A 24,896-nucleotide genomic window follows, 5' to 3' on the forward strand; every position below is an offset into this window, starting at 1 on the left:
GTGTGTGTAGATATACACGCATTCCTAGCTACAACCAGATGCACTGCTCACTTATTTGCCATAGCCTCTATAGAGCTGACAATGAAAGGAGATTCTCCAGGACTTCCAATAGGAGAGGCCTGTGGTTTGGAGCAGGAAGTTCTGAGATCTGTCACCACTGCTACAGGAGTGGTTCTGAACTTATTACACATATTGGGCTGCATAGGTGTAACCTGGGGGGCAGGGCAGGGGCAGCCCAGACCCTAACCCCAAAGTGCCATGTTGATCTAGCTAGCTGCCCACCCCAGAACCCAGACCCACCATGTGGAGCCAGACGGCTGCCTGCTCTGGACCCTAGCTGCACGGCTGCCCTGGAGCTCATGGGCCCCCGCAACATGGGCTGGGCCAACTGGCCTACTTCCAGACCCCCACAGTGCAGCTGTCGCTGACCTCTGAACTTGTGGGGCTCAGCAGCTACCTAGACCCTGGAACCCTGACTTTACAGGGGTGGCTGGTAGCCCCCACCCTGGCCTGCCGTCACAAAGGAGCAGGCGGGGACCCAACCATTTTGGGTGATGGGTCTGCCCAGAACCCTCCATGCCAGGCAGTGAAGAGCCTGGCAGATCCCAGCACAGGAAGTAACCTTTAGCTCACAGCTGAGCTGGCCCACAGCTGTTCTAACTGGGCCCTGCTTCGAGAACCGCTGTGCTACAGCGCTACTATGGATGGCTGTCATATGTATTGTAGGGGCAACCACGAGGATCTCCACAGTGGGCCATAGATTTAGGCTGTGTCTACTCTGGGAGTGCTTTCCCAGGGCAGAAATACCCGCATAATATACTGGCCAAGCATTTCTTACCGTGGACACAGTTGGTACTGGCCCAGCTGGGCTATACCAGTAAAACCACACCCATGAGTGAAACAAAGCATGGCTTGTAAAAGCATGGCTTAGCTGCCACATCCGGGTTGACACGCAGGGCTTCTGGCTGCACAACTATATTGGGCAGAGGTCAAACCTGTTTCTTCCCCTAATCAATATATTAGGCCAGCAGAAGTCTGTAGTGTGGATGTGGTGTCATGTATATACGTGAGTGCAGGTGTACTCAGTGCCATGTGCTACACAAGCGGAAGTCGGGTTTCCTGGGTTCTGTCCCTAACTTCCATGGACACTCTGTGAGACCCATGGCAAAGTCATAACACTGCTCTGTGCCTCGGTGTTCCCATTTGTAAAATGGGGATATTAAATACTGAACCACTCTTGTCAAAACTTTTTTCTGCAACACCACTAAAAGAGTGCTTATTTTTCTTTTTAGAGAAATGGACTAGGAATCAGAACCCATTGAGGCCAGTCCTCATTCTGCCACTGATACACACCATGGCCTTGGGCAAGTCACTTAACTTCTCCATGCCTCAGTTTCCCCATCTGTAAACTGAGGGTGACATCTGTGTATCCTACAGGGATAGTTGTGAGGCTTGGTTAATTAATGTTTGCTATATTACCAGCCCAGAGCATTCAAAAAACATGAATTGAGCTCAGAAAAATCATGAGATTGGTTACAAATCATGTGAATAATATATATCTTTTAATTGCCTTCCGTTTTTTGAGACTTTAAGGTCATGCTTGCAAGCTTCCCACACAGGCTTCCACCTGCCTGCCACCCCACGCTGCTGCCTCTGATACAGAGGCAGCAGCGTGGGGTGGCAGCCGGTTCCCTGGGAGCAGGTGCGCACTGGGAGTCTGCTTTCAAGGAGGTGCCATGCACCTCTGCGTTTAAGCTGGCTTCTGGTCCCACTCCTGGGAAGATGGCTGCTGCCCGCACTGCAGGCACTGATACAAAGCCAGCAGCGCAGGGTGGCAGCCGACTCCGCAGGAGCGGGGCCCGGAGTTGGTGTGTAACCATGTTGGTAACCAATACACTCATACTATTTACATCCCTACCCAGACCAGATTTCATGGTCCATGATATAGTTTCCATGGCCATGAGTTTGGTAGAGCCCTACAAATACCCCTGGCTCTGCCGCTGACTCTTTATTTAGCCTTGGGGAAGTCACGCAACCCTTCATTTTTACAGCCTCATGTTCTTTGGGTCACTCTGGTTTTTTTGATGACAAGCTTGCAAGTGTCCCACATGAGGGCTCCGAAGGGGCTCAGGTTAGAGAGCAGGGGAAACCGACCTGCATCGCTGCTCTGGAGTCCTTCGCCCTATGGACAATATGCCGGAATAAAAATCTCTTGGTTCTGGAGTCAGTATTCTGCTTATGAGCTTTGATGGCAGGTACCGTTTCATGCTCTCCTTCTGCAAACTGCTTCATCGATGGAGCTGCACCACGGATGACTCTGACCTCAGGGCATTTTCCACACACAGGAAATAATTATCGCCCTCTGCCAAGATCAATACACCACGGAAAGAGCAGAGAGCCAGGAGCTTGAGTGCTGGAGACAGTTCTCTTGCGGGCCTGGCCCTGCAAGGTACTGAATATCTCTGAGGCTCGCTCACTTCCTTGGCAGCTGAGGTGCATGGCCCCTCCTCGAAAGTTCTCAGCACCCTACAACAGAGCTACTTAACTTTGGAAGCCCCAGGGGCCACAATGACACGCCCAGCACATGCCAAGGGCTGCAACTTAAGTGGGGTTGCATATACATGCAAATATATGCAAATAGCATCTTTCACACTGATGGGCATGAATACAAAGATTAAGGCAAGATTACACAATACGCAGGCCCCATTTAAGTTAGTTCTGCTGATATTAATAAAATGCAACATTTACCCCATTTCTACCCATACCACAGCACTTTTAATGAGCAATGGCAGTCCAGGAATTGATCTATTAAAACGTATCTCAACAGAAGACCGTTCTATTGACAACTTTTTTGTTTTGGCTCCCACCCGTGGGCCACATGTTGAGCCCCACGTAAACCCAGACTGCACCGCAGGCCGAAAACAAATGGGCTGCTGGCCACATGTGGCCCACGGGCCACATGTTGAGTAGCCCTGCCCTACAGGACCAGACTTTTCAGAGTAGCTTTGCTCCTGGTGCAGGAGGTTTGGAATGGAAACACGGAGGAAGCCACCCTTCCAGCAATCTCACCCTTAAATGATTAAATAAATAATTTCATCTGAAGAAGTGGGTTGGTGCCCATGCAAGCTCATGGTACCAGCGACATGTTTTGTCAGTCTCTAAGGTGCTACAAGACTATTAGTTGTTTTTTAAGTTTTCTAACTCGGCTCCCCCTCTGAACCTTTAAATCGTGTTATTCCTAGAGCTTGGCACTTCCACAAGACAGCCCTTTTCAACTTCGTGGCACTTTCGAAGCAGTCATTTCTTTTGCTGAGTTATTTGCCTCAATATCCTGCAGCAGTGAGGTCCCCAGGGTTAATTATAGGCCACCTTTATTTTCATTGAAACCCTCCTTTTAAATAATCATCATCATAAGTAATTCTCCATTATTATGATCGTAGCACAGAGGAAATCCAGTCAAAGTGCATGACCGCACTCTGCATTGTACACACACAGAAGCACCTTCCATCCAAGGGCCTTTATGAGCCAGGTTCAGCTTTAAGCCCTAGACTCTGATCTTGCATTGGATTCTGCACAGCACAGGGGTCTGCATGATCATTTCAGGACTAAATGTTGGCAGTTGCCAGACTGGATCAGACCCATGGTGCAGCTAGCTCAGTAGCCTGTCTCTGACAATGCCCTGCGCTGGATGCTTCGGGGAAGGTGTAAGAATCCTGTAGTAACAGATATGGAATAATCTGCTACCTATATTGGAACTTATCTTCAACTCTAGTAGGTAGAGATTTGCTTAACCATGATGTTTAATATCCCTTACAAATTGTATGTTAGCCTTAATGATTATTACTCTGGCTGTACTTGCTACCTCTATACATGTTCAGTCTCTCTTTGTATCTTGTTTAGTACTTGGTCTCAATTTCCTATAGCAATGAGTTCCACAAGTAACAGCAATTTACCAAGGGAGAAGGATAGCAGCGTATGGAGGTGTTACACTTGCAGATAGCACCCTTTTCAGCTGCCAGATTTATCTTTGGCAGTCAGAAATAAATTACAATAAAGAGAGCTATGCGGAGGATGGAAGCTGTGTTTCACAAAATATTTTGAGCTTTCAAAAATTGGCTTTTCTCCACATTGGAGCGAAAAGGAATACTGTTGAAATTCTTTGCAAAGGAAAATTTTGATTTTGTTTGTTGGTTTCAGGTCAATGAAAATGTTTTATTTCTGTTTTTTTTTAAGGTCTGTAGTTCTTGAGGCAGATGTTATTTGGGGGGTTATTCATTTAATTTTGGAGGGTATTTTTAGCAATTTTTGAGTTTTATGTAGATGTCCAAAAATGGAGGTTTTCTGGTGCTTTTTACTTTGTATATACTGAAGTATTATATGCGTTGCTTATTACAGCAGAACACACAGTGCAGAGTAATCTCTTTGTAACATCCCCTGTTGCACTTTAGTACTGTTTCAAACACTGGTTACGTCTATACTGCACCCTTCTTCCTCAAAAGCTTATGCAAATGAAGCATGGATTAGCATAGTGCCGTGCTTCATTTGCATAATTATTAGGGGCCATTTTTGCGCAAGAGGCTTTTGCGCAAAAAGGAGCTGAGTAGACAGCTCCTTTTTGCACAAAACCCCCCTCTTGCGCAAGAGCCGTTCTTCCTGAAAAAACGAGGAAAAACAGCTCTTGCACACGAAGGGGTTTTTGTGCAAAAAGGAGCCATCTACTCAGCTCCTTTTTGCACAAAAGCCTCTTGCACAAAAACGTCCCCTAATTAATGACGCAAATGAAGCGTAGCAATATGTTAATCTGCGCTTCATTTGCATAAGCTTTTGCGGAAGAAGGGTGCAGTATAGACGTAGTCACTGTTAACATGATCTAGGGACCCCTTAGGGCAGGGGTGGGCAATAAGACGGCAGCAGCTATATTTACCTACGTGGTTCCAGTGATTACAGCTCCTATTGGCCGCAGATCGCTGTTCCCAGCCAATGGGAGTGGTGGAAAGCAGTGTGAACTGGGACATCACTTCCTGCAGCTCCCATTGGCTGGGAACGGCGATCCATGGCCAATGGGAGCTGTGATTGCTGGTACCTGCGGCTGTGCAGTTAATATAGTAGTGGGGGCCCACCAGGGGTTAAACATGCTGAACTGGATCCAACCCGGAGGCCAGTATTTGCCCACCCTTGCTTTAGTACACACCAGCAGAATCGAGATGGAGCAATTAATGGGTAACTTACAGGGCACACTGGCAGGGTCTACACATGGGCCACTCATCTGCAACACATTAGTGCGCTTTGGAAACAACACCCCGCCCGCAGTCTTCATTAATGCTCCCTTCCAGACAAGTCACCACTTGTGGTGGTTTTGCAATGTTTCTTGGATAACCACCAAATTCTTTTTTATTGTTTTAATCACGGGGTTTGATCATTGTTTATTGGTGAAGGCCAGAAATCAAAAGCCCTAAACATTTTTAAAAAATTCAAAACAAAAAGCCATTTCAAAACAAATACATGACATACTTCTTTTGGATGATATCAAAGCAAGATGTTTTAGTATGATCAGACCTTTCCCCCGCCACTGTATCTGCAAAATAAAACTCTAGCAAAGCTGATCTGATGTTGCAAAGCATTTCCATTTTGATTGAATGGCATAATCCACAACCATAGTTCCCTTTGCATTTTTCCAACCTGCTCAGGTTGGGTATGTCTACACTGCCACCCTAGTTCGAACTAGGGTGGCTAATGTAGGCATTCGAAGTTGCAAATGAAGCCCGGGATTTAAATATCCCGGGCTTCATTTGCATTTTGCCGGGCGCCGCCATTTTTAAATCCCCGTTAGTGCAGACTCCGTGCCCGCGGCTACACGCGGCATGGAGTAGGTAGTTCGAATTAGGCTCTCTAATCCGAACTACCGGTACACCTGGGCTCCTGGAATCACAGGGTCTAAGCGTCTCCTGCCTTGTATCTGTCTCTTTTAGGGTTTTGTACATAGAGCCACATATCAGTGTGGTATATGCGAGCCTGCCCTGTAAAATCAGTAGCAACAGGGAAGTCTGTAACAGGCACTATGAAGTGTCTGTCGTATCTCCTTTTTGGAGGTAGCAACTGCCTGAGGTAAGGGTTTTTGGAGAGTCTCGTTTGTTTTACTGTGGGTTTTTGTGGGGAGTGAGGTGCTTGAGGTTGTGTGATTCATGCTATAGTGGAAAGGCTTTTTCAGCAAGGAAGGTTTTGTAATGTTTCCTAGAAAGAGTCAGGGCTTAGCAGCCCGGTGTGGGAAAGCACTCTATAGGGGCGGGTTATTCCTGGACCACACTAATGTGCTGTGGGTGTGTTGTTTGGAACATTGTCGTAGTCTCCTGGTGCACTTGAATCTCGTGCTATTTGCAACAGTACTGCAGTAAAGCACAGGACGGACGCTTTAGTGCACGCCAGCAGGGCCACATTATGACTTTCGTGGGCCCTAGGCACTTTTTCCTGCGTGGGCCCCTTCCTCCATTAAAAAAAAATCAAAAATTATTTTTGATATAACTTTAAATACTTCAACTTTTTTTTTCTGTTTTAGGCAAAATCTAATAGATTTTTGTGGGCCCTAAAAGTTTCATTTTTTTCGGATGTGAGAAAAAAATGAAAACATTTTCTTCGACCCTAAAAGTTCATTTTTGTTCTTCTGAGTTTAAAAGAAATTAAAACATTTTCATGGGCCCTTAAAAGTAGCGCGGGCCCTAGGCACTGTGCCTAATGGGTAAGTCGGCCCTGCATACCAGCAGTGTTGACTCGACAACCTCTTGAAGGCTCTTCCAGCCTGCTGATTCTATGACACGGATCTATTAATGCACAACACTTTAACACCATTTTGAAATCCCTCCCCCATACAGTGCATTGCCCCAGTGTATAGTTAGGCCCTTAGACGGGGTGGGGAACCCAGTAGCTGACCCACAGAAACATCAGTCGCGGCCACATGCAAGCAAAAAAACCTACCCCCCCCACCTCATTACTCACCTGCTCCCAAGTGAGAAGCAAACCCCCCCCCCACACACACCCACACTTAACTCAGCACATGGTGCATTCCATGTCTACCGGTGGGTACCAAAGCTTGGGGTTTCCAGCTCACGCCAGATCAAATTAAGCTGGGGGCTGTAGGTTCCCCACCCCTGCCTTAGACACTGGCCTTGCCTAATCTTCCCTGGAAGTTCTTTCTACCGCAGGATCCTTTTTACCTGTGCAACACAGGTGTAAACGGCTGCCTGTGACTGTCTACATTACCAGGTGGATCGATGCTGCAGCAATCAGACCACCGGGAATCAACTTATCGTGTCTGCTTAGACACAATAAATGGATCTCTGAGCATGCTCCCTCCAGGTGGCCAGGAAGAATCCAGCTGGGGTCAGGTGGGGCTTGGCTCCATGGGGAGGAGGGGAAGTTTGCAGAAGGGGCAGAGCCCCGTGCAGAAGGGGTGGGGCCGGGGCTTGCTTTCCCGCTGCCCATGACCTTTGCAGAAGGGGCGGATCCTCGTGCAGAAGGGGCGGGGCCAGTGTGACGTAGTGGGGGTACCTGGCTGGTTTCTATGCTGCTGGCTCTGGGGTTACCCCCACTGGCTGCTGTGGGTACCACGACCCAGCAAAACAGGATGAGTCACTATGCAAACCAGTATGGCCAGACACCTCCCATGGAGAGGAACAAAGGAAGGGGGAATGCTGCCCTGGCTGGGGGGCAGGGCTGGAAGAGTGTTAGTTAGTTGCTGGCTGTCTGGGAGCATGGAGGAGACAGCCTAGGGAAAGGGGCTGGAGTTTAGGGGCCCGGTCTCCCCCATCTCAAGGGGGCCTGAGGCATCCTAGCCCAGCTCTGTGACCAGATTACATCTGTGCTGTGCTGTATCCTGGAGAGGCAATAAACTTCCTCTATTCCACCGGCTGGTGCAGTCTGTTTGTGCCATTTCGGGGTGCAGGAGACGGGGGACCCCCAACACGCCGTCACAGCCGGGGCTTGCTTTCCCACTGCCCATGACCTTTGCAGAAGGGGCGGATCCTCGTGCAGAAGAGGCGGGGCCGGGGCTTGCTTTCCCACTGCCCATGACCTTTGTAGAAGGGGCGGAGCCTTGTGCAGAAGGGGCGGGGCCGGGGCTTGCTTTCCCGCTGCCCATGACCTTTGCAGAAGGGGCGGAGCCTTGTGCAGAAGGGGTGGGGCCGGGGCTTGCTTTCCCGCTGCCCGTGACCTTTGCAGAAGGGGCGGATCCTCGTGCAGAAGGGGCGGGGCCGGTGTGACGTAGTGGGGGTACCTGGCTGGTTTCTATGCTGCTGGCTCTGGGGTTACCCCCACTGGCTGCTGTGGGTACCACGACCCAGCAAAACAGGATGAGTCACTATGCAAACCAGTATGGCCAGACACCCCCCATGGAGAGGAACAAAGGAAGGTGGAATGCTGCCCTGGCTGGGGGGCAGGGCTGGAAGAGTGTTAGTTAGTTGCTGGCTGTCTGGGAGCATGGAGGAGACAGCCTAGGGAAAGGGGCTGGAGTTTAGGGGCCCGGTCTCCCCCATCTCAAGGGGGCCTGAGGCATCCTAGCCCAGCTCTGTGACCAGATTACATCTGTGCTGCGCTGTATCCTGGAGAGGCAATAAACTTCCTCTATTCCACCGGCTGGTGCAGTCTGTGCCATTTCGGGGTGCAGGAGACGGGGGACCCCCACACGCCGTCACAGCCGGGGCTTGCTTTCCCGCTGCCCATGACCTTTGCAGAAGGGGCGGATCCTCGTGCAGAAGGGGCGGGGCCGGGGCTTGCTTTCCCGCTGCCCATGACCTTTGCAGAAGGGGCGGAGCCTTGTGCAGAAGGGGTGGAGCCGGGGCTTGCTTTCCCGCTGCCCATGACCTGCTGCCTCTTCATTTCATGGGGTGACCCCTGCCTCAAGCGTTATGTGAATGGCACTTCCTTAGTCACTTTCTTTACCCCCCACCCCTCTCAGATCTCATGATTTTACAGACATCCGTCCTCTCCCTGCTTTGTCAGCTCTTTCGATCCTGGGCTTTGCTGCCTGAGTCACCCTCTGCTCGCTGGTCCTGTCAACCATGCACCGACTGTCCCACGGCCTGTAGTGCTGTGAGACGGCTCAGGAGGAGCGAGGACAGAGGGGAAGGCCTGTGGGAGAAGAGGAGAAGGGCTTGAGTGGTTTGAACTCAGCCAGGGCTCGTTAAACCCTTCCCTATATCATCTTACCAGAAACTGATTCGGGGGATCCTGCTGATATTCTGCACGCCAGATGTGCGCTGCAGCTGGGGGAGAGACAGCAGGTCGCTCCCAGCCCGAGGATGTGTGGGGAGGCGGGGCTGGCGTGAACGAGAGGCGTAAGGAAGAGGAAGATACACGTGTACACCCCTGCGTACCTCTCCTCCACTTTTTTCTCCCTTTGCAATCTCTGTTCCCACCTGCACAAAATTCCTCCTTTCAACCCTTTTCTTTCCTTTGCAGAATCGGAAGGACAAGGAAAGACCTAAACAGAAGCACAAAAAACGTCCGGAGTCTCCCACCAGCCTCACCCCCTCCTCTGTGCCCGTCCCTGCTGAGAAGGTACCAGATCCGTGAGGTGCTTGTGGGCAGGGGTGGGGGTTCTGCCGCCTTTACTTGGGAAGCGACAGGCAAAAGAGGCTTTCTCCCTTTATTTTGATTCCTGATTTCTCATGTTCTTCCCTCTCCTGCCTGTATTCTCTCTTCCCCTCCCCCTCCACCCTGGGAATTTCACATTGTGCGGGTCTCTCGCTTTCTGTCAGTGGGCAGACGGCTGAACTCCCCAGTGGCTGAGTGGCTGGTCCTCTCCTGTTCAGGTTTACAGCAATCAAGGATACAGTACGTCCAGGTGGTGTCCTTTCTGCAGCTGTGCTGTAAACAGCTCAGACAGGTGGGACCACTATGTAAGGGTAGGAAGAGACGACTGGAGACCAAGGTCCTGACGCTTTGTTCTGCTCTCAGCTCTGAATGCCCTTTGCAAATGCCAGTGAAGCCTCCGAGGCAGACAAATAGTTGAACTGTATTTCCTTCAGATCTGGGGAAACTGAGGCACGGCAGGGCTGATTCCCTGCTGCCCTTCGTGGAAGATATCAGAGCGTCCCACTTCCAGGGTTGGGGGCATGCAGTGCCCCACGGGGGCTATTGCAGTGGAGTGTAAATTAGAACAGCCGCTCTCTTTCGTGCTGGGGCCACGCCACACACGGAGGTGAGGTGTCTTGCCCCAGGGTCACATGGGAAGCCATGGAAGGGCAAGGACTAGAACCCAGACATCCTGACTCCTACGGCAGGAGGAGCAGAGCCAGGCTCCGGCTAGAACCCATAGAAAACAGCCCAGCAGCCTCTTAGAAAGACTGTTTAAAAGGTAATAGAGATGTAGCCGTGTTCCTCTGGTCTTGCTGAAACAAAAAACAGGACTATGTAGCACTTTAAAGACTAACAAGATGGTTTATTAGGTGATGAGCTTTCATGGGCCAGACCCACTTCCTCAGATCAAATTGTGGAAGAAAATTGGCATTACCATGTATACCAAAGGGATACAATCAAAAAACAGACATCAGACAGTTTCACAAAGAAAAAACAGTTTCTTGTCATTTCAACCAGACTGGGCATTGTTTCAATGACCTAACTACATACATCCTGTTTCAAAGAGACTTTAACACCAGACTACAAAGGGAAGCCTCAGAATTGTCATTCATGCTTAAATTTGACATTTTACGAATGGGCCTTAACAAAGATGCTAATTATCTTACCCATTACAAAGATAGCTTCCCCAATTATCACCCCTAATATCATTATCTCATAGACACTAACCTCCCCCCCCCACTCTCATTCTGTTCTAAAATCTGATTTGTCAATTTTATGTGTTCATTTTTTTTTATTATATCCCTTTGATATATATGGTCATCCCAATTTTCTTCCATAATGTGATCTGAGGAAGTGGGCCTGGTCCACGAAAGCTCATCGCCTAACAAACCATCTTGTTAGTCTTTAAGGGTACGTCTAGACTACAGGCTTTTGTCAACAGAGATACTGTCTACAAAACTTCTGTGGACAAAGAGCGTCTAGACTACATCCAGTTCTGTCGACAAAGCATGCTGCTTTGTCGACATGAGAGTGTAGACGCAAAGGACAGTGTAGATGCAATAAAGCCTTCTGTCGACCGAACTCTGTCAACAAAAGGCGTTATTCCTCATAGAATGAAGTTTACCGCCGTCGACAAAACTGCCGAGTTCTGTCGACGTTATGTTGACAAAACTCGGTGGTAGTGTAGACGCAGGTATAGTTTTGTCAACAAAAGTCCACTTTTGTTGACAAAACCCTGTAGTCCAGACACACCCTAAAGTGCTACATAGTCCTGTCTTTTGTTTAAAAGGTAGAACAACTGCTCCAAGTGAAACAAAAGCACCATGCGCTGTTGGCATCTACACAGGGGTGACGCTCTTTCAGGGGGGCCCAGGAATGGGGTGGCAGCAGGTCAGAGGCCCAGAAATGTGCCTCATCAGGTTGGAAGGGAATCATCCAAACAGCAGGTCGGAACTGAGGTGCAAGAGCAGAGCAAGGCAGGATCAGACTTCAGACTGGGAGAGCAGGCGGGCGTTGCTGGGCATTGCACCGGTTGAGCGAGCATGGAGTCCTGCCCGTGGCGTATTTGCACTCTTCCAGCCCAGAGGTAGTGCGCTTAGACTCCCGCGTGGCATTAACCGAGTGGCTGGGGGCTGATGTGCTAAGAAGATTATTTCCAAGCTCATGTTGAAATTCAAAACCTGGCTCCCGACAAGCTAGAGTGCCTCTTAGACAATGGCCCGCTGTCTGCCAGACCTTTGTACGAAGGGGGGAAGGGCTGAGCCAGTTTATGCAGCACTTTGTAAGCTGACATTCAGGTGATCCTGAATATACTGGCCATTACTAAGTGGCAAGGGCCATAGTCTTTCCACGGGTGTGTGTGTGAGTGTGAGTGTTATTCATCTTCATAACAATGAGTGGCATTCCCCTTGGGCCTGCTGTGCACAGAGCTTAGGGTGTGGCACAAACCGGCTGCTGCCGAGATGCACCCCCTTCTGGGGTGGAGCGCAGCCGCTGCTTCACAGCATCGTTCAGGACTGGAAGGGGAACATCTGTGTGCAGCTGCAGAGGGGTACGTGAGGCAAGGGGTGGGGAACTTTTTTGGGAGTCTGGGGCTGCTGACCACAGACAAATCAGTCGGGGACCCCGCACAAAAATGAGAAGCAAAACAAAACGAAAAAACCCAACCAAACAACCCTGCCTGGGAAGGAGAAAGACGCTCCCCACGTCCCCCTCGCACACCAGAGCTAGGGGGGCCCAGGCTAGTCGATTGTGTGGGACCCCAGCGCTCTGGGGTGCAGCCAAAAATGAGGAGTTCAGTGAGTGTGTGGGGGCTGCTGGGATCTGGACGGAAGGGAGGGTGCAGGAGTGGGTTGGTGGTGGGAGGGCTGGGTGGGATGCAGGAGCAGAGTAGGAGCTGAGGTCTGGGTGGGAGGGGCTGCAGGGGGGAGAAGCCCCCAATACAGGGGGGAGAAGCCCCAAGCCTTGAGGGCTGGATCCAGGCAAGCCAGGGCCCCGATCCAGCCCCCGGGCTGTAGGTTCCCCACCCCTGTATAGATCCTGGCGCCGGTACATAAGAACATAAGAACGGCCGTACTGGGTCAGACCAAGGGTCCATCTAGCCCAGTATCCTGTCTGCCGACAGTGGCCAGCACCAGGTGCCCCAGAGGGGGTGGACCGAAGACAATGATCAAGCCATTTGTCTCCTGCCATCCCTCTCCAGCCTCTGACAAACAGAGGCCAGGGACACCATTTCTACCCCCTGGCTAATAGCCTTTTATGGACCTAACCTCCATGAAATTACCTAGCTTCTCTTTGAACTCCGTTATAGTCCCAGCCTTCCCAGCCTCACACGCTGTGTGAAGACTACACCAGTGCAGTTACACAGCAGAAATCTCTTAACAAAAAGGGGCCTGCTCCCCCGGCACCCGCGCTGGGCACCTACACAGGCAGCCAGCAGGCGTGTGTTTGATCGGTGCACGTCCCATCCCCGTCCAGCCACCAAGCATATTGCTGCTGCGCGGGCGTATCTGGCTGCTTGCATCAGCCCGGCCCGTACCCTCCGGCGGTGATTGCGTCGATGCACAGTGCAGAACGGCCCGGGGAGGAGTCCCAGTGCCCCTGCAGCCACCGGGATGCACCGTGCGGGTTGAGAAATGTTTTGCAGTGCATTGTGGGATAATAGAAACAACCCAGCCAGAGATCTCTGGGACATAGGGGCCGTGACAGTGTGACTGGTGGGGGCTGGTAGAATTACCCCTCCTGGAGCTAGTCTGGGACAGTCAAGTGCTCAGAGCGTGAAGGTGGGTGGCAAACTCAAAAGTATGTACGGCTGGAGGAGTTGCTAGTGCTTTGCCATCGCGTATAGTTTTACAGCGAGTGAGGCAGGGCAGGCCAGTGGGTAGAGCATGAGACTCGGCATCAGGAGAGCTGGATTCCATTCTTGATACTGACTTGCTGGATGACCGTGGGCAAGTCATTTCCCCCCTCTCTGTGCCTCAGTTTCCCCTCGCACCCCACCTCCCTCACTCTTGCCTGTTTAGGTTGTAAGTCCTTTAGCTTTCCCTGATAATGTATCTGTTCCGTGTCTAGCACAATGGGGGCTTGATCTCAGGTAAGCGCTACTGTGATACCAATAATGGTTCCCCCCCACCCCCCAGAGAGGCTCCAATACTATGGTGCAGAACTAGAGATAGAGACAGCCGCATTCTTATCTTCAAACCCCAGCCAAGCACTCCCTTCTCCCCTCCCTGCAGTTCAACACACTCCTCCAGCTGCCACCTGGCAGACAAACCAAACCTTGTTAAAGTCTCCTGCAGCCGCCCCCGCCCCCCCTCCCGCCCCCCCGTCCTCCTGGACTCCACTAGCTTATCCCTGCAGTTGGCCTCGCCCACCACATCCCAGTGGCTCCAGAGGCAAACCGGTGTTCCCAGTAAGCTGAGCACGTGTGCGGCCATTGAGGAGAAATTCAAATGCCACTCAACTGATTAGCAAAGTGCCCACAGCTAGATTTTATATTTCTGTTGGTGGTGCCTATTCACACATGCCTGGGTGCGCGTCACAATTATTCCGCACATGGATGGAAAAGATTAAAGGGGACACTGGGCACCAGGGTTGCCCGGACCTGCCTTAGGGCCCGTGGCCAGGGCTCCGTAGCCAGAGGATGAGGGACCCCTGGGAACGGGCATTGCTGGGCACAGGGGGGGCAGGTTTCTGGGCAGGAGGGCAGTGAGGCAGGGCCGGCTGGAAGCAGAGAGCTGGGGTTGGGGACACAGGTGGGGGGCAAGTGCAGAGGGTGGGGCAGAAGGTGCAGCGGTTAATAGTAAAGGGGTGTAGGATGGGGGTACAGGGAGCCCAGGGTGCCAGGGGAAATGGGGGAGAGCTATGCCCACAGCCGTGTCTCCCAGGCACATTGTTTCTTGGGCCCCCGGGGAAGCCGGCAAGGTCTGCAAGCACCAGGCTTTCTGGGGAGCCGCCTTCCGCGGGGTCCGGGGAGAGTCACCAAACACGCAGGCAGAGCGGCCCTGCCAGCAGACCTGAATGCAAGCGGGCAGGACGCCTGCGTCCAAGCCCCCAGTCCCATCCTAGGGCCGCGGGGGCTGCATTCTCCCCCTCTCCTGGCGCCCGGGGCGGGGACGGAGCACGGGCAGCCTTGGCACCCGCCCCAGACCGGGGGAGCCTGGCAGCGAATCTCTCTCCATGTGGCCGGGAGACTTGGTCTTCTGGTTGCCACGGCAGCCCCCTCTCCGGAGGGATTTGTGCGTCTGTCCCAGCACGCAGAGAGGCCGGCGCACGGCTCGGCAGCGCGTTAATGAGGGCCTGGGCTGGGGGAGGGGACGGGGAGTTGTTCGGTGCCAGCCGCAAGGAGCAAACACTTGCTAAGGCCTAAAGCCTCCGTCTGCCTGTCCCAGAGCTCGCCAGCCTGCTCCAGGGCCTGGAGGAGCTGCTGGTGGGACGGGGGCCTGGGGCAGGCGAACCTCTCGGGGGGCAGTGGGGCAGGGTGTGGGAGGGCCCCGAGCTGTCGACACGCCCCATGCTGCACCACGCATCCCCCCCCCCCAAACCACATAGAGCCGTCCCTACGCAGCCCAGCACTGGCACCCCCGGGAGCGGCCACTTCGCATCGTTGGGGGGGGTGAAGCTGTGGGGAAAGAGGTGGCCGACCCTGCCGGACGGACCGGACGCCTTTTAGCACAGCTGGCCCCAGGAGCAGGGTTGGGGGGGGGGGGGGGGGGCGCAGGCCAGCGGAGCTGCAGGCGACGGTGCAGCCGGCCAGAGAGAAGCGGCACTTCTCTAGCCGGTTGCCTTCTGCTCTGGGAGCCCTCCGGCCCACAGCCACCCCTCCGTGAGGGGGGGCTGGGCACTGAGCCCTGGGGAGGGAGTGGGGGGCGGGATGGCTGGCCCGGCGCTGAGGTGGACGGGGAGCAGTTGAGGGATGGGGATGGGGGTGGCCGGACCAGCACTAAGCTGTGGGGAGCGGCGAGGGGACGGGGTGGGGGCAGCTGGAGCCCTTAGGCATCTTGAAGCGGCCCAGGGCGCTGTGAAATTTGGGGCAATTTGGTGCCCCGAAAGTAATGGTGCCCTCCGCGGCTGCGTGTTTTGCCTATCGGTAGGGACGGCCCTGCTGAGAGAACCCCCTGCCCCCAATTCTCTATGGACTGAGCCCCCCCCACCTGCTATACCCAGCACCCCCCAGACCCTGCCACAGTTGCACAGCGCCCTGCACGCCGTCACCCCTACCCAGCACCCCACACCGAACCCCCAGTCCCTAGTGCTCCGACACACAGAGCTCTTCCCTGCCCCCTCCCAGCCCAGCACCCCCCCACTCAGGCCCTCCAGAGACCCACTTCCCCACGCCCTGCCTCCCAGCCACACCCACCAGCCCTCGGGGAGGTAACTGTGTCTGCCGGGATGAGCCCCCAGGGCAGCGGGGCAGGTGGGGAGTCGCCCTGGCCCCTCAGGAGTGGCATGATCAGTCAGGCCAGGGCCTGCCCCCGCCACGCTCCCTCAGGACCCACTTGCTGGATGGCCTAGCCGAGCCCCCCCACTGCCCCACTGGCCAGGGAGACAGATGGGGAGCAGCAGAGACTTCCCAGAGCCGGAGGGGCTCTGGGGTCCAGCCAGGAGGCAGAGAGAAGCCGGCAGGGAGGCCACGGGTGAAGAAAAGCCCTCAGCCCACTGGCAGGCAGGCTGTGGGGAGTGGGAAGCCAGAGGGCTGAGGGGGTCTCAGGGCACAGGGCAAGCAGAGCATGACAGAGGCTTCTGAGCATTGGCCCGGCTCCATAGTCGGGGGGAGTGGAGACCAAAAGCCGGTTTGACCCTCTCCTTTGCTGCCACCCTCTTCTCTAGAGCCTCAGGCCGCTGGGAGTAGAGGTGTGGGGGCAGGCAGCCCTGGGGAGGGACAGAAGCCCAGCACGGAGCGTCTCAGCTCCGGAGACCCGCGTTCAGTTCCTGCAGGCAGAGCTAGATTCCTGTGAAAATCATTCGGAGCGGGGCTCCTGACTCCAAGTCAGCCTGAAACGCCAGCGTCTAGCTGCACCTCGGCCCAGCGGCTCAAAGGCACCCGGCTCCTGACGCCCTTGGTTCCCGTGGAAGTTAGGAGCCTAACCTTTTAAGAAGCGGAGCCCTAAATGCCTTTGAAATGCTGACCCTGGGGTACGTCTGGACTAAACCTCTCTGTCGACACAGAGATGTAGATTAGGCACGTCAGAATTGCTAATGAAGCCAGGATTTAAATATCCTGCGCTTCATTAGCATAAATATAGCCGCCGCTTTTTTACGACACGGAGCTTTTTCGAAAGAAAAAGAAAAGGCAGTCTAGACGCAGATCTGTCGAAAATAAACCCGTTTTCGAAAGATCTTGTCAACCTCCTTTTTTGAGGAATACAGGATCTTTCGAAAAAGGGTTTATTTTCGACAGATCCGTGTCTAGACTGCTGTTTTTTCTGGAAAGAGCTCCGTGTCGTAAAAAAGCGGTGGCCATGTTTATGCTGATGAAGCGCGGGATATTTAAATCCCTGCTTCATTAGCAATTTCAACGTGCCTAATCTGCATCTCTCTGTCCACAGAGAGGTGTGGTCTAGACACAGCCTGAGGGTGTGTCGACACTGCCAGTAAACTCCTCCCTGCCGCTGGCCCGTGTCAGCTGGTGCAGGCTCACGAGGTTCCAGCTGCAGGGCTGTTTGGTTACGGTGTAAATGTTGCAGCCCGGACTCTGGGACCCTCCCCGCTGTGAGTCGCTCTGTACTTAGTCCCCTCACGTGGAAAAGCCGAGGGAATAGCGGCTAAAGAGCGTGAGCTGCTCCCTAATGAGGGCTGTGCCGGTCCCATGGGCAGCGGATCCCTGAGATGGCGTGCAGGGAGCCAGGAGATGGGGAAGGAGTGCTGAGGTGGGGAGGATCCCGGCACGGGAGCTTGTGCACCCAGAAACTCGTATTGCAGCCGATGCCCAGGCCACTGCGGTCTCAGGTAGCCGAGTACGGTGCACAGCAGTGGTGCTGGCGGGAGCCCCTGGGGAGCCATCCTGGCCCCGCCTGCTGCACTTGCAGTAAATCTGCAGCGTTTCCTGGCTGCCCCAGCTGCTTTCTCCCGCCAGCTGCAGGCATCCCGATCGCTTGTTGACACGCACCCGCACATGCTGCTTCGGGCTGCCACATCTGGCAGGCAAGGCCGGCTTGTTCTGCAGACCAAGCAAGCCATCCCTGCCTGGGCCTCCCCTTCCCCCCCCCCCCAACAGGTCAGGTGCTGGGAAGGGGTGGGGTGGGGGGGAGATGCATGTGATTGAACATTTCCATCCTGGAGGCCAGGCAGCTTTCTGGGTTTCCCAGTGTTCTCTGAGCCCGGCTGCCACTGGCAGGCAGGAGCTCCATCCTGGAAGAGCCTGGGGACATTTTACCCCAACAGGCCTGTTTCCTCTTGATTTGCCAGCCCCGCAGCTGCATGGGGGGCAGCGGGGGCAGGAGGAGAGCTCCAGGGCCCCCTTGCTTTTGGAAACCAGTGCAAGCCTCAGCTAAGCACTTGGGACGCTCTCCCTCCCCACACTCCTCCTTAGTCTGAAGCATAGTACAGGCCCATGGAGCAGTCAGGGGGTTCTCTGCAGCCTTGGGCAGGGCTGGCAAGAGGGCGAGAAAGACAGGACAACTGTCCTGGGAAACTGAGCTTAGCCGCCCCCTCCTCCCCGAAACATCTGTAACATCTGTGTAAATAAAATGGAATGGGGAGGGCGGAGAAAGGGAAGATCCAGGCAAACATGATGCCCAGCCCGTCGAGAGAAATGTGGGGTCCTCGTACACATCCCGGCAGGCCTGATCTTGAAGCCTAGTCCAGCAGGTACCGCGCTGCCCCGCAGTGTCTGAGCGCCGTCCGGTCCCGCAACACGTTCACACCCGGATTGTACAGCGATAAGTGTGATGTGAGAACCCAGGCAGGGCAGAAATCGCGCGTGGGTGTTTTGCCGTTAGCATCCCCAGGAGCCAAGCAGGCCCTGAATCTCAGTTGCTCGGGTTCTCCCTCCTGAGGACAGAGGTAACGCTTCCCTGCGCCCTCCTCAGCTGGCGTCCGTCACTGGCACTGCGAAGAGCTTTGCGGGTCTCAAAGGGAAGGTGCTACAGAGATGCAACGTGTTGTTATCGGGTCCCCCTGGAAGTGGGGAGTAGAGCCCCTAACTCCCTTCAACGCTGGGGGACGCCCCCAGGCAACGTTGCCTCTAATCTTTTCCACCCATGTGCAGAATAAATTTGGCATGTGCGAATGTGCACCACCAGGAGCATTTGGATCTCTCCTGGGCGGCAGCCCAAGCCTGCAGTTTACAGAGAGCACTGCGTTGTTGCTACGAAGTAGCTGCATTAGAGCTCTTCCGACGAGGGGGCTGCGGTGGTTTGATTGAGGATTAGTTTAGAATTTGGAAAATGGCGGGGAGCTGATTTCCCATTCTGCTCCGTGCGACCTTGGGTCAGTTACTTAATCCCAGATTTTTAAAGGTATTTAGGCACCACCGTGCTCAGCATGGCCCTGCCTAACTGGTTTAGGCGCCTAAGTCTCACTTTCAAAAGGCACGTAGGAGCCTAAATCCTATCACCCATCAATGGGATTCTGGCTCCGGAGTGCCTAAATCTCTTGGGAAATGCAGCTGAGGCTCCTAAATCAGGTAGGCCTCGCAGAGCCCGAATACCTTTTAAAATCTGGGCCTTTGGTCTCTCCGTGCCGCCGCTCCCCATCTGTAAAATGGGGAGAACAGCACAGCCCCCGCTCACTAAAGACTGCGAGGCCCCAGGCTGCGTGGCGATGGGGCCGTTCAGGGACCTTGAGCAAAAGGCTCTCGCTACAGGTCTGACCCAGGGCCAAAGCTCGCTCTCTAATAGGCAGCTGGTTCTTGCTGGCCCCTTTGGTTGGCTGCTTCCCTGCATCCGTCTGTCTGGCCTGGGTGGGGAGAAACTGCTGCTGTTTCTGGATCATTCACTCTCCCATCCTCCCCACATCCCCCCCCCCCTTCCCCGTCAGTATTAGTTTAATCCAAGGCAGGCGGTTCTGTACAAGTGTCCCCCCCCACCCCCTGCTTCCTTGTCAGTGGTTCCCTCTAGCAGCTCATCCCACCAATCAGAGCGCAAGGAGATGCTCTTCTGATTTCTGATAAATAAATGAATGAATGAATGAACAGCTCGGTTCTGCAGTGTCGGCCGGGAACCAGGTACCGCTGCGAGGAGGGTAGCGTGTGGCTCTGGGGCTGTGTGTGGGGGGGGTCAGAGCTGGTCTTTCCATCCCCTGGCTCCCGGATTGCAGAATAGGATTCCTCGTAAGAAACGAGGACTCGTCCAGGCTGGGGACCCATCTCTGTTGTTGTTTTTTTTAAACAGGCCTTTAAAATGTAAATAGCACTGAGTTTTCATGAGGGACCTGTCATGTTCTCAGTACGGTGGGGGATGGGGGGAAGGTTCACTCCACAACATGCTCCCCCCACCACCCAAAACACCCATATGCACACACACACACAATATAGCCAATGGGATTTGCCTCCCTTCTGGTGAATTTAGTATGGGGAGAAAGCGCAGCCTCGGTGTAGCAACAGGACAGGTACAGAGTGGACAGCGACAAGGAAATTTTTCCATCCTCAAACTGCCTCCATGCTGAGCTGGAGGGGTCACCTCTTGATGTGGTCTAGTCTTTTCTAGGCTCTGTCTTACGGTAGCGCCAGCGGAGAGCGAGGCCTCCGTTGTGCTAGGTGCTGTACGTTTACAAGCTCGCAGCCTAAATGGACACAAGGCGGGGAGGGGAGCCGGTGGCATGAAGCGGGGGAAGCAATTGTCCTACACCCCGCTGGCTTGGAAACAGAAACCAGGCTTTCTGCCTTCAGAGGCTATGTCTACACAGCTTCCCTCTTCTGCAAAAGCCTATGCAAATGATTAGCATATTGCCACGCTTCATTTGCATAATTAATTTGGAGCCGTTTTTGCACAAGAGCCATTCTTCCTGAAAAAATTAGGAAGAACGTCTCTTGCGCAAAAACCTCGTGTGCAAAACCAGCTCCTAATTAATTATGCAAATGGAGCAGGGCAATCCACGCTTCATTTGCATAGGCTTTTGTGGAAGAGGGAAGCTGTTTAGACGTAGCCTGAGTGTGGGGTGGGGCAGAAGTCGGAGGGTTTATTTTGCTGATATGGACAGCTGATCTGGGCTGCAACCGCCAGCTGCTTGCACATCACACCGCCTGTACTGCCAGTAACCGGCCTGCACCCTGGTGGGAAACTCTAGCCCCTGTGAAGTTTTGCCATTGACTTCTGTGGGGGGCCAGGCTTTCATGGCTGCAGGTGAATGGCTCTGTCACCCGTGGCCAGTCCCCGGAGCCGGCATCGCCCCTCTGTTGATTGAACCTAGTTGTTTATTTTTAATTTTGCAAACCAAGATTTGTTTTACAACCGGGGCTGAGTGAGAGCAACTGGACATTTCTTACAGGTCCGGTCCTATGGCAACCCAGGTCCCTGCCAGCTCTTTCAATAGCTCCCTGCTGGCTTTTGCCGCAGCTCAGCCAGCTCTTGCCGGAGCTGCGCACCATGGCGCGCCCACTTCCTTTCCCCTCTCTTTACAACTCTGATTTCACCCTTGTCCCCTGCACTGCCTTCCAGACAAGAGAAGTCTCTGTCACACGGCTCGTCTCCCCCTCTCTGCTTGTCCGTAGCCTTGCACACCGGGTTGGAGGAAGAGAAGGGATGGATTTGTGGGGGGAGTCTCACCGGCTTTGTCCCCATTCTGACTCCTGCCTCAAGGGACACGTGTCAGCATTAGGGATTTAAATATCGGTTAATTGAATAGTCGAGTATCCTCATGAATTCTTATTGGTTAGTCGGCTAGTCTATCATCCCCGGGGGGGCGGGGCTGGCAGCCAGTGCATCCCAGCCCCACTCTGGAGGAGCCCCCTGCCTCTCCACACTGATGCCTTCGTGGGGTGCCAGGCGGGAGCTGGTCTGTGAGTGGAGCCGGTTTAAAAACCAGCCCTTCTCGCCGACCGTCTGCCTGTCGCCCCGTGCTGCTGCCTCTGATAAAGAGGAAGCAGTGCAGAGCGGTAGCAGCCCGTCTCAGGGGAATCTGAGTGCCCGGACCCAGCGCAAACTAGAACTGAGCCTGGCTGCCTGCCGGCGCAGCTCCTAATACACTTTCAACGCAGAGCTGCAGCAGGAATAGGTCCCGGACCCACTGCAAGCCAGGACTGAGCCGGGCTGCTGGCCAGCCTCCTAAAAGATGTCCTGGCAACTGGGGGGTGGATGGAAATGCATGTAGTCTCTAGCATTAACCGATAAGCTTTTGCTAACCGCTTAATTGGTGAATCAACTCCACTATTACATCCCTAATCGGCATCCTGGGACAGCGGCTTGGGACAGGAGGCCTGTTTTCCCTGTGGCTTTTGAACAGCCCCACTGCAGCCCAGCGCGCCCAGGCTCCGCTCTCCCTCCTCTTCCTCCCCTCCTGCCCCCCGCTCGCAGATGTGGAAGGACAGAAGGATTTTCCTGCTCCCTCTGTGATCATAAATCAAGAGAGCTTAACCTTCAACATCCAGAAGTTAGCGATGAGAAAACACAGATTCTCCCCCCACTTACCAATTTCCACCACTCCCTTCCTCCTGTCTTTTATATCCCCAGCACATCTGGCAGGCATTAGGCTGCCAGCCAGTGCATTGTGCGGAAATGGGGATAGATTTTTATCCAGGCATTGATGTGTCTGTTGCACATGTATTTCTTACTCTCTCCCTGGAGTCAGGGAGAGCAGAGTCAAGGTCTTGCTCAAATCTGCCCCTCAGTCGGCTCTGGGGGTAACGCAAGGAGCTTGCCGTAGCTCACAGGTGTTTTATTTGAGGCTGCGACTCTCCTATTGCGGCAGTGGCTAGAAAAGTGGCTTGAGCCAGCACGGCTCCTTCTAACTGTGTTTATCTGACGTAGCATCATGCAGGCCCCATCGTTACTGGGCCACCTTTGACCTGGGGAAAGGCTAAAAGCTCCATAGCCCAGTGCGGATGCCCTGAGAGAGCCAGTTCCCAACCTACCCGACTTTCCTCCTGGTCATCCCTCCGCGCTCCCAGATCCCCTAGCATCTGGGTCTGGGTCTCTCGCGCTCGCTTTCACACACATAGCTTCTCTGAGGGTTTTCTGCAGCATCTGTTCCTGCAGCGCGGCTGCCCTGCCAGTTTAGCTTTGCAAAAGCATTCTCCATAGTCGATCAGGAGAAGGCTGCAGGTGCCCTTCCAGGTTAGAGACCCTGAGCCGCCTGGGCAGACCAGACACGGGTAGCAACACAATGCGAGGGGGGCTTGGAGGGAGATGCGTTAATGGATGCTTGGTGGGTGGGCAGCATGGGACTTGAGCTGCAGAAGGAGCCCGTCACGGAACAGAGAAGCTACCGTCCCTCCCTGGGTAGGCCTGGCGTCACGTGGACCAGTGCGTCCAGTTCTGGGCCCCCTGAGCAAGAAGGATGCTGCTACCTCTAAGGGAGCTCAGAGAGGAGCCTGGGAACTGTCAATGATTTAGATGATGGCATAGAGAGTATGATTATGAGGTTTGCGGATGATACCAAGCGGAGAGGGGTTGCAAGCGCTTTGGAGGACAGGGTTATAATTCAAACTGATCTGGACAAGCTGGAGAAATGGCCTGAGGTCAATAGGATGAAGTTTAATAAGGACAAATGCAAAGTGCTCCACTTAGGGAGGAACAATCCGTTTCACGCACACAGAATGGGAAGCGACTGTCTAGGAAGGAGCATGGCAGAAAGGGAGCTGAAGGTCAGAGTGGATGACAAGTTAAATAGGAGTCAACTGTGTGACACTGTTGCAAAAAAAGCAAACATGACTCTGGGCGGCATGAACAGGAGTGTTGTGAGCCAGACACGAGAAGTCATTCTTCCCTTCTACTCTGTGCTGTTTAGGCCTCTGTTGGAGTGTTGTGTCCAGTTCTGGGCACCACATTTCAGGAAAGATGTGGAGAAATTGGAGAAGGTCCAGAGAACAGCAGCAGAAATGTTGAAAGGTCTAGAACACAGGACCTATGAGGGAAGAGTGAAAGAATTGGGCTTGTTTAGTTTAGAAAAGAAGACTGAGAGGAGACATAAGAGCTGTTTTCAAATATCTAAAAGGGTGTCACAGGGAGGAGGGAGAAAAATTGTTCTCTTGGCCTCTGAGGATAGGACAAGAAGCAATGGGCTTAAACTGCAGCAAGGGAGGTTTAGGTTGGACATTAGGAAAAACTTCCTGCTTGTCAGGGTGGTTAAATACTGGAAAAAATTGCCTTGGGGGGGGGGGTTGTGGAATCTCCATCACTGTAGATATTAAAGAACATGTTGGACAGACACCTGTCAGGGATGGTCTAGCTGGTGCTTGGTCCTGCCGGGAGGGCAGGGGACTGGACTCAAAAAACCAATCAAGAGAGAGCCAGCTGCATGCACATCTGGACTGACTTTTGGCCCCTGTGTCTGTCTCCTTTCCAGGCTTCCACTGCCCACCATGAGGGTATCAAAGAGACCTCAGAGGTTAGCAGGTCAGAGGTAAAAGGCAAGAAGTCCTCCAGCCATGGCACCAGCCACAAGGGGAAAAAGACGGGAAGCGGGAAAAACTCGGCCAGCTTCCCCTCAGCCCCCTCCGGCAGCACTTTCCAACCTGCAGGTAAGGGGGAGGTGTGTAATGGTGGAGGGAGGGAGGAGAACAAAGGCCGGGTGGAGAGAGAGAGACGATCTTGCACGATGCTAACAGTAGGAGCAAAGTTCTCCCGCAAAGCAAAGTATAAATCCAGCCCATACACGGTGCAGTGCGGCTAACTCAGGGTTCTTGGGCCTCCCGTTGGCAGGGAGTATCTGGCTACGTTGAAGGAGGAATTTAGAAAGAGCTAAAAGCAACAGAGAGTCAAACTTATCCCTTGTGCGACTCCCTGGAGTTTCTTTTATTGGGCTAAATGAAATTAACAAGGGCTGGCTTCTTAGCAGCTGAACAGCCAGGTGGAGCAGTGCGGTGGGGGTGGGGAGGGAATCCAGACCTCACTATTCAAGTCACAAACCTTTATTTCTGTTGCTGTCTAAATACAAAGTGAGAGCCCCAAGCCAGGTAGTGTTAGGCTCCCCAACACTTGTTAAGATATCCCTTGTAATAAGGGGGGGGTTCCGAGAGCCCTGCTGAGAGGGTCAATCCAGGGCGAATTGCTTAGAGACAGGGCGACTTACACACCCAGGTTATTTCTACGCTACGGGGCATTATCGGCAAAAGGCCAATTGTTTTTTCAGAAGAGGCTTTTCCAAAATTTGGCCCATCTACACTGAGCCAAATTTCAGAAAAAAACCTCTTTCGGAAGAGCCCTTCTTCCTCGTGGCCTGAGGAATAC

General features: G+C 53.6%; 1 protein-coding gene across 6 annotated transcripts in view; it reads left to right on the plus strand.

Moving 5' to 3' along the window:
- MLLT6 (MLLT6, PHD finger containing) overlaps positions 1 to 24,896 on the plus strand; it is a 97,507-nt gene that overhangs the window by 45,058 nt on the left and 27,553 nt on the right. For all 6 annotated transcript variants that reach the window (XM_075911431.2, XM_075911430.2, XM_075911432.2 and 3 more), the window contains 2 exons: positions 9,451 to 9,549; positions 24,013 to 24,187. In XM_075911431.2, coding sequence (XP_075767546.2) covers positions 9,451 to 9,549; positions 24,013 to 24,187 — 274 coding nt within the window. The remainder of the gene's footprint in view (positions 1 to 9,450; positions 9,550 to 24,012; positions 24,188 to 24,896) is intronic.

Source organism: Pelodiscus sinensis, chromosome 29 (genome assembly GCF_052426305.1).
Source record: "Pelodiscus sinensis isolate ZL-2025 chromosome 29, ASM5242630v1, whole genome shotgun sequence".
In the NCBI taxonomy this organism is placed as follows: Eukaryota; Metazoa; Chordata; order Testudines; family Trionychidae; genus Pelodiscus; species Pelodiscus sinensis.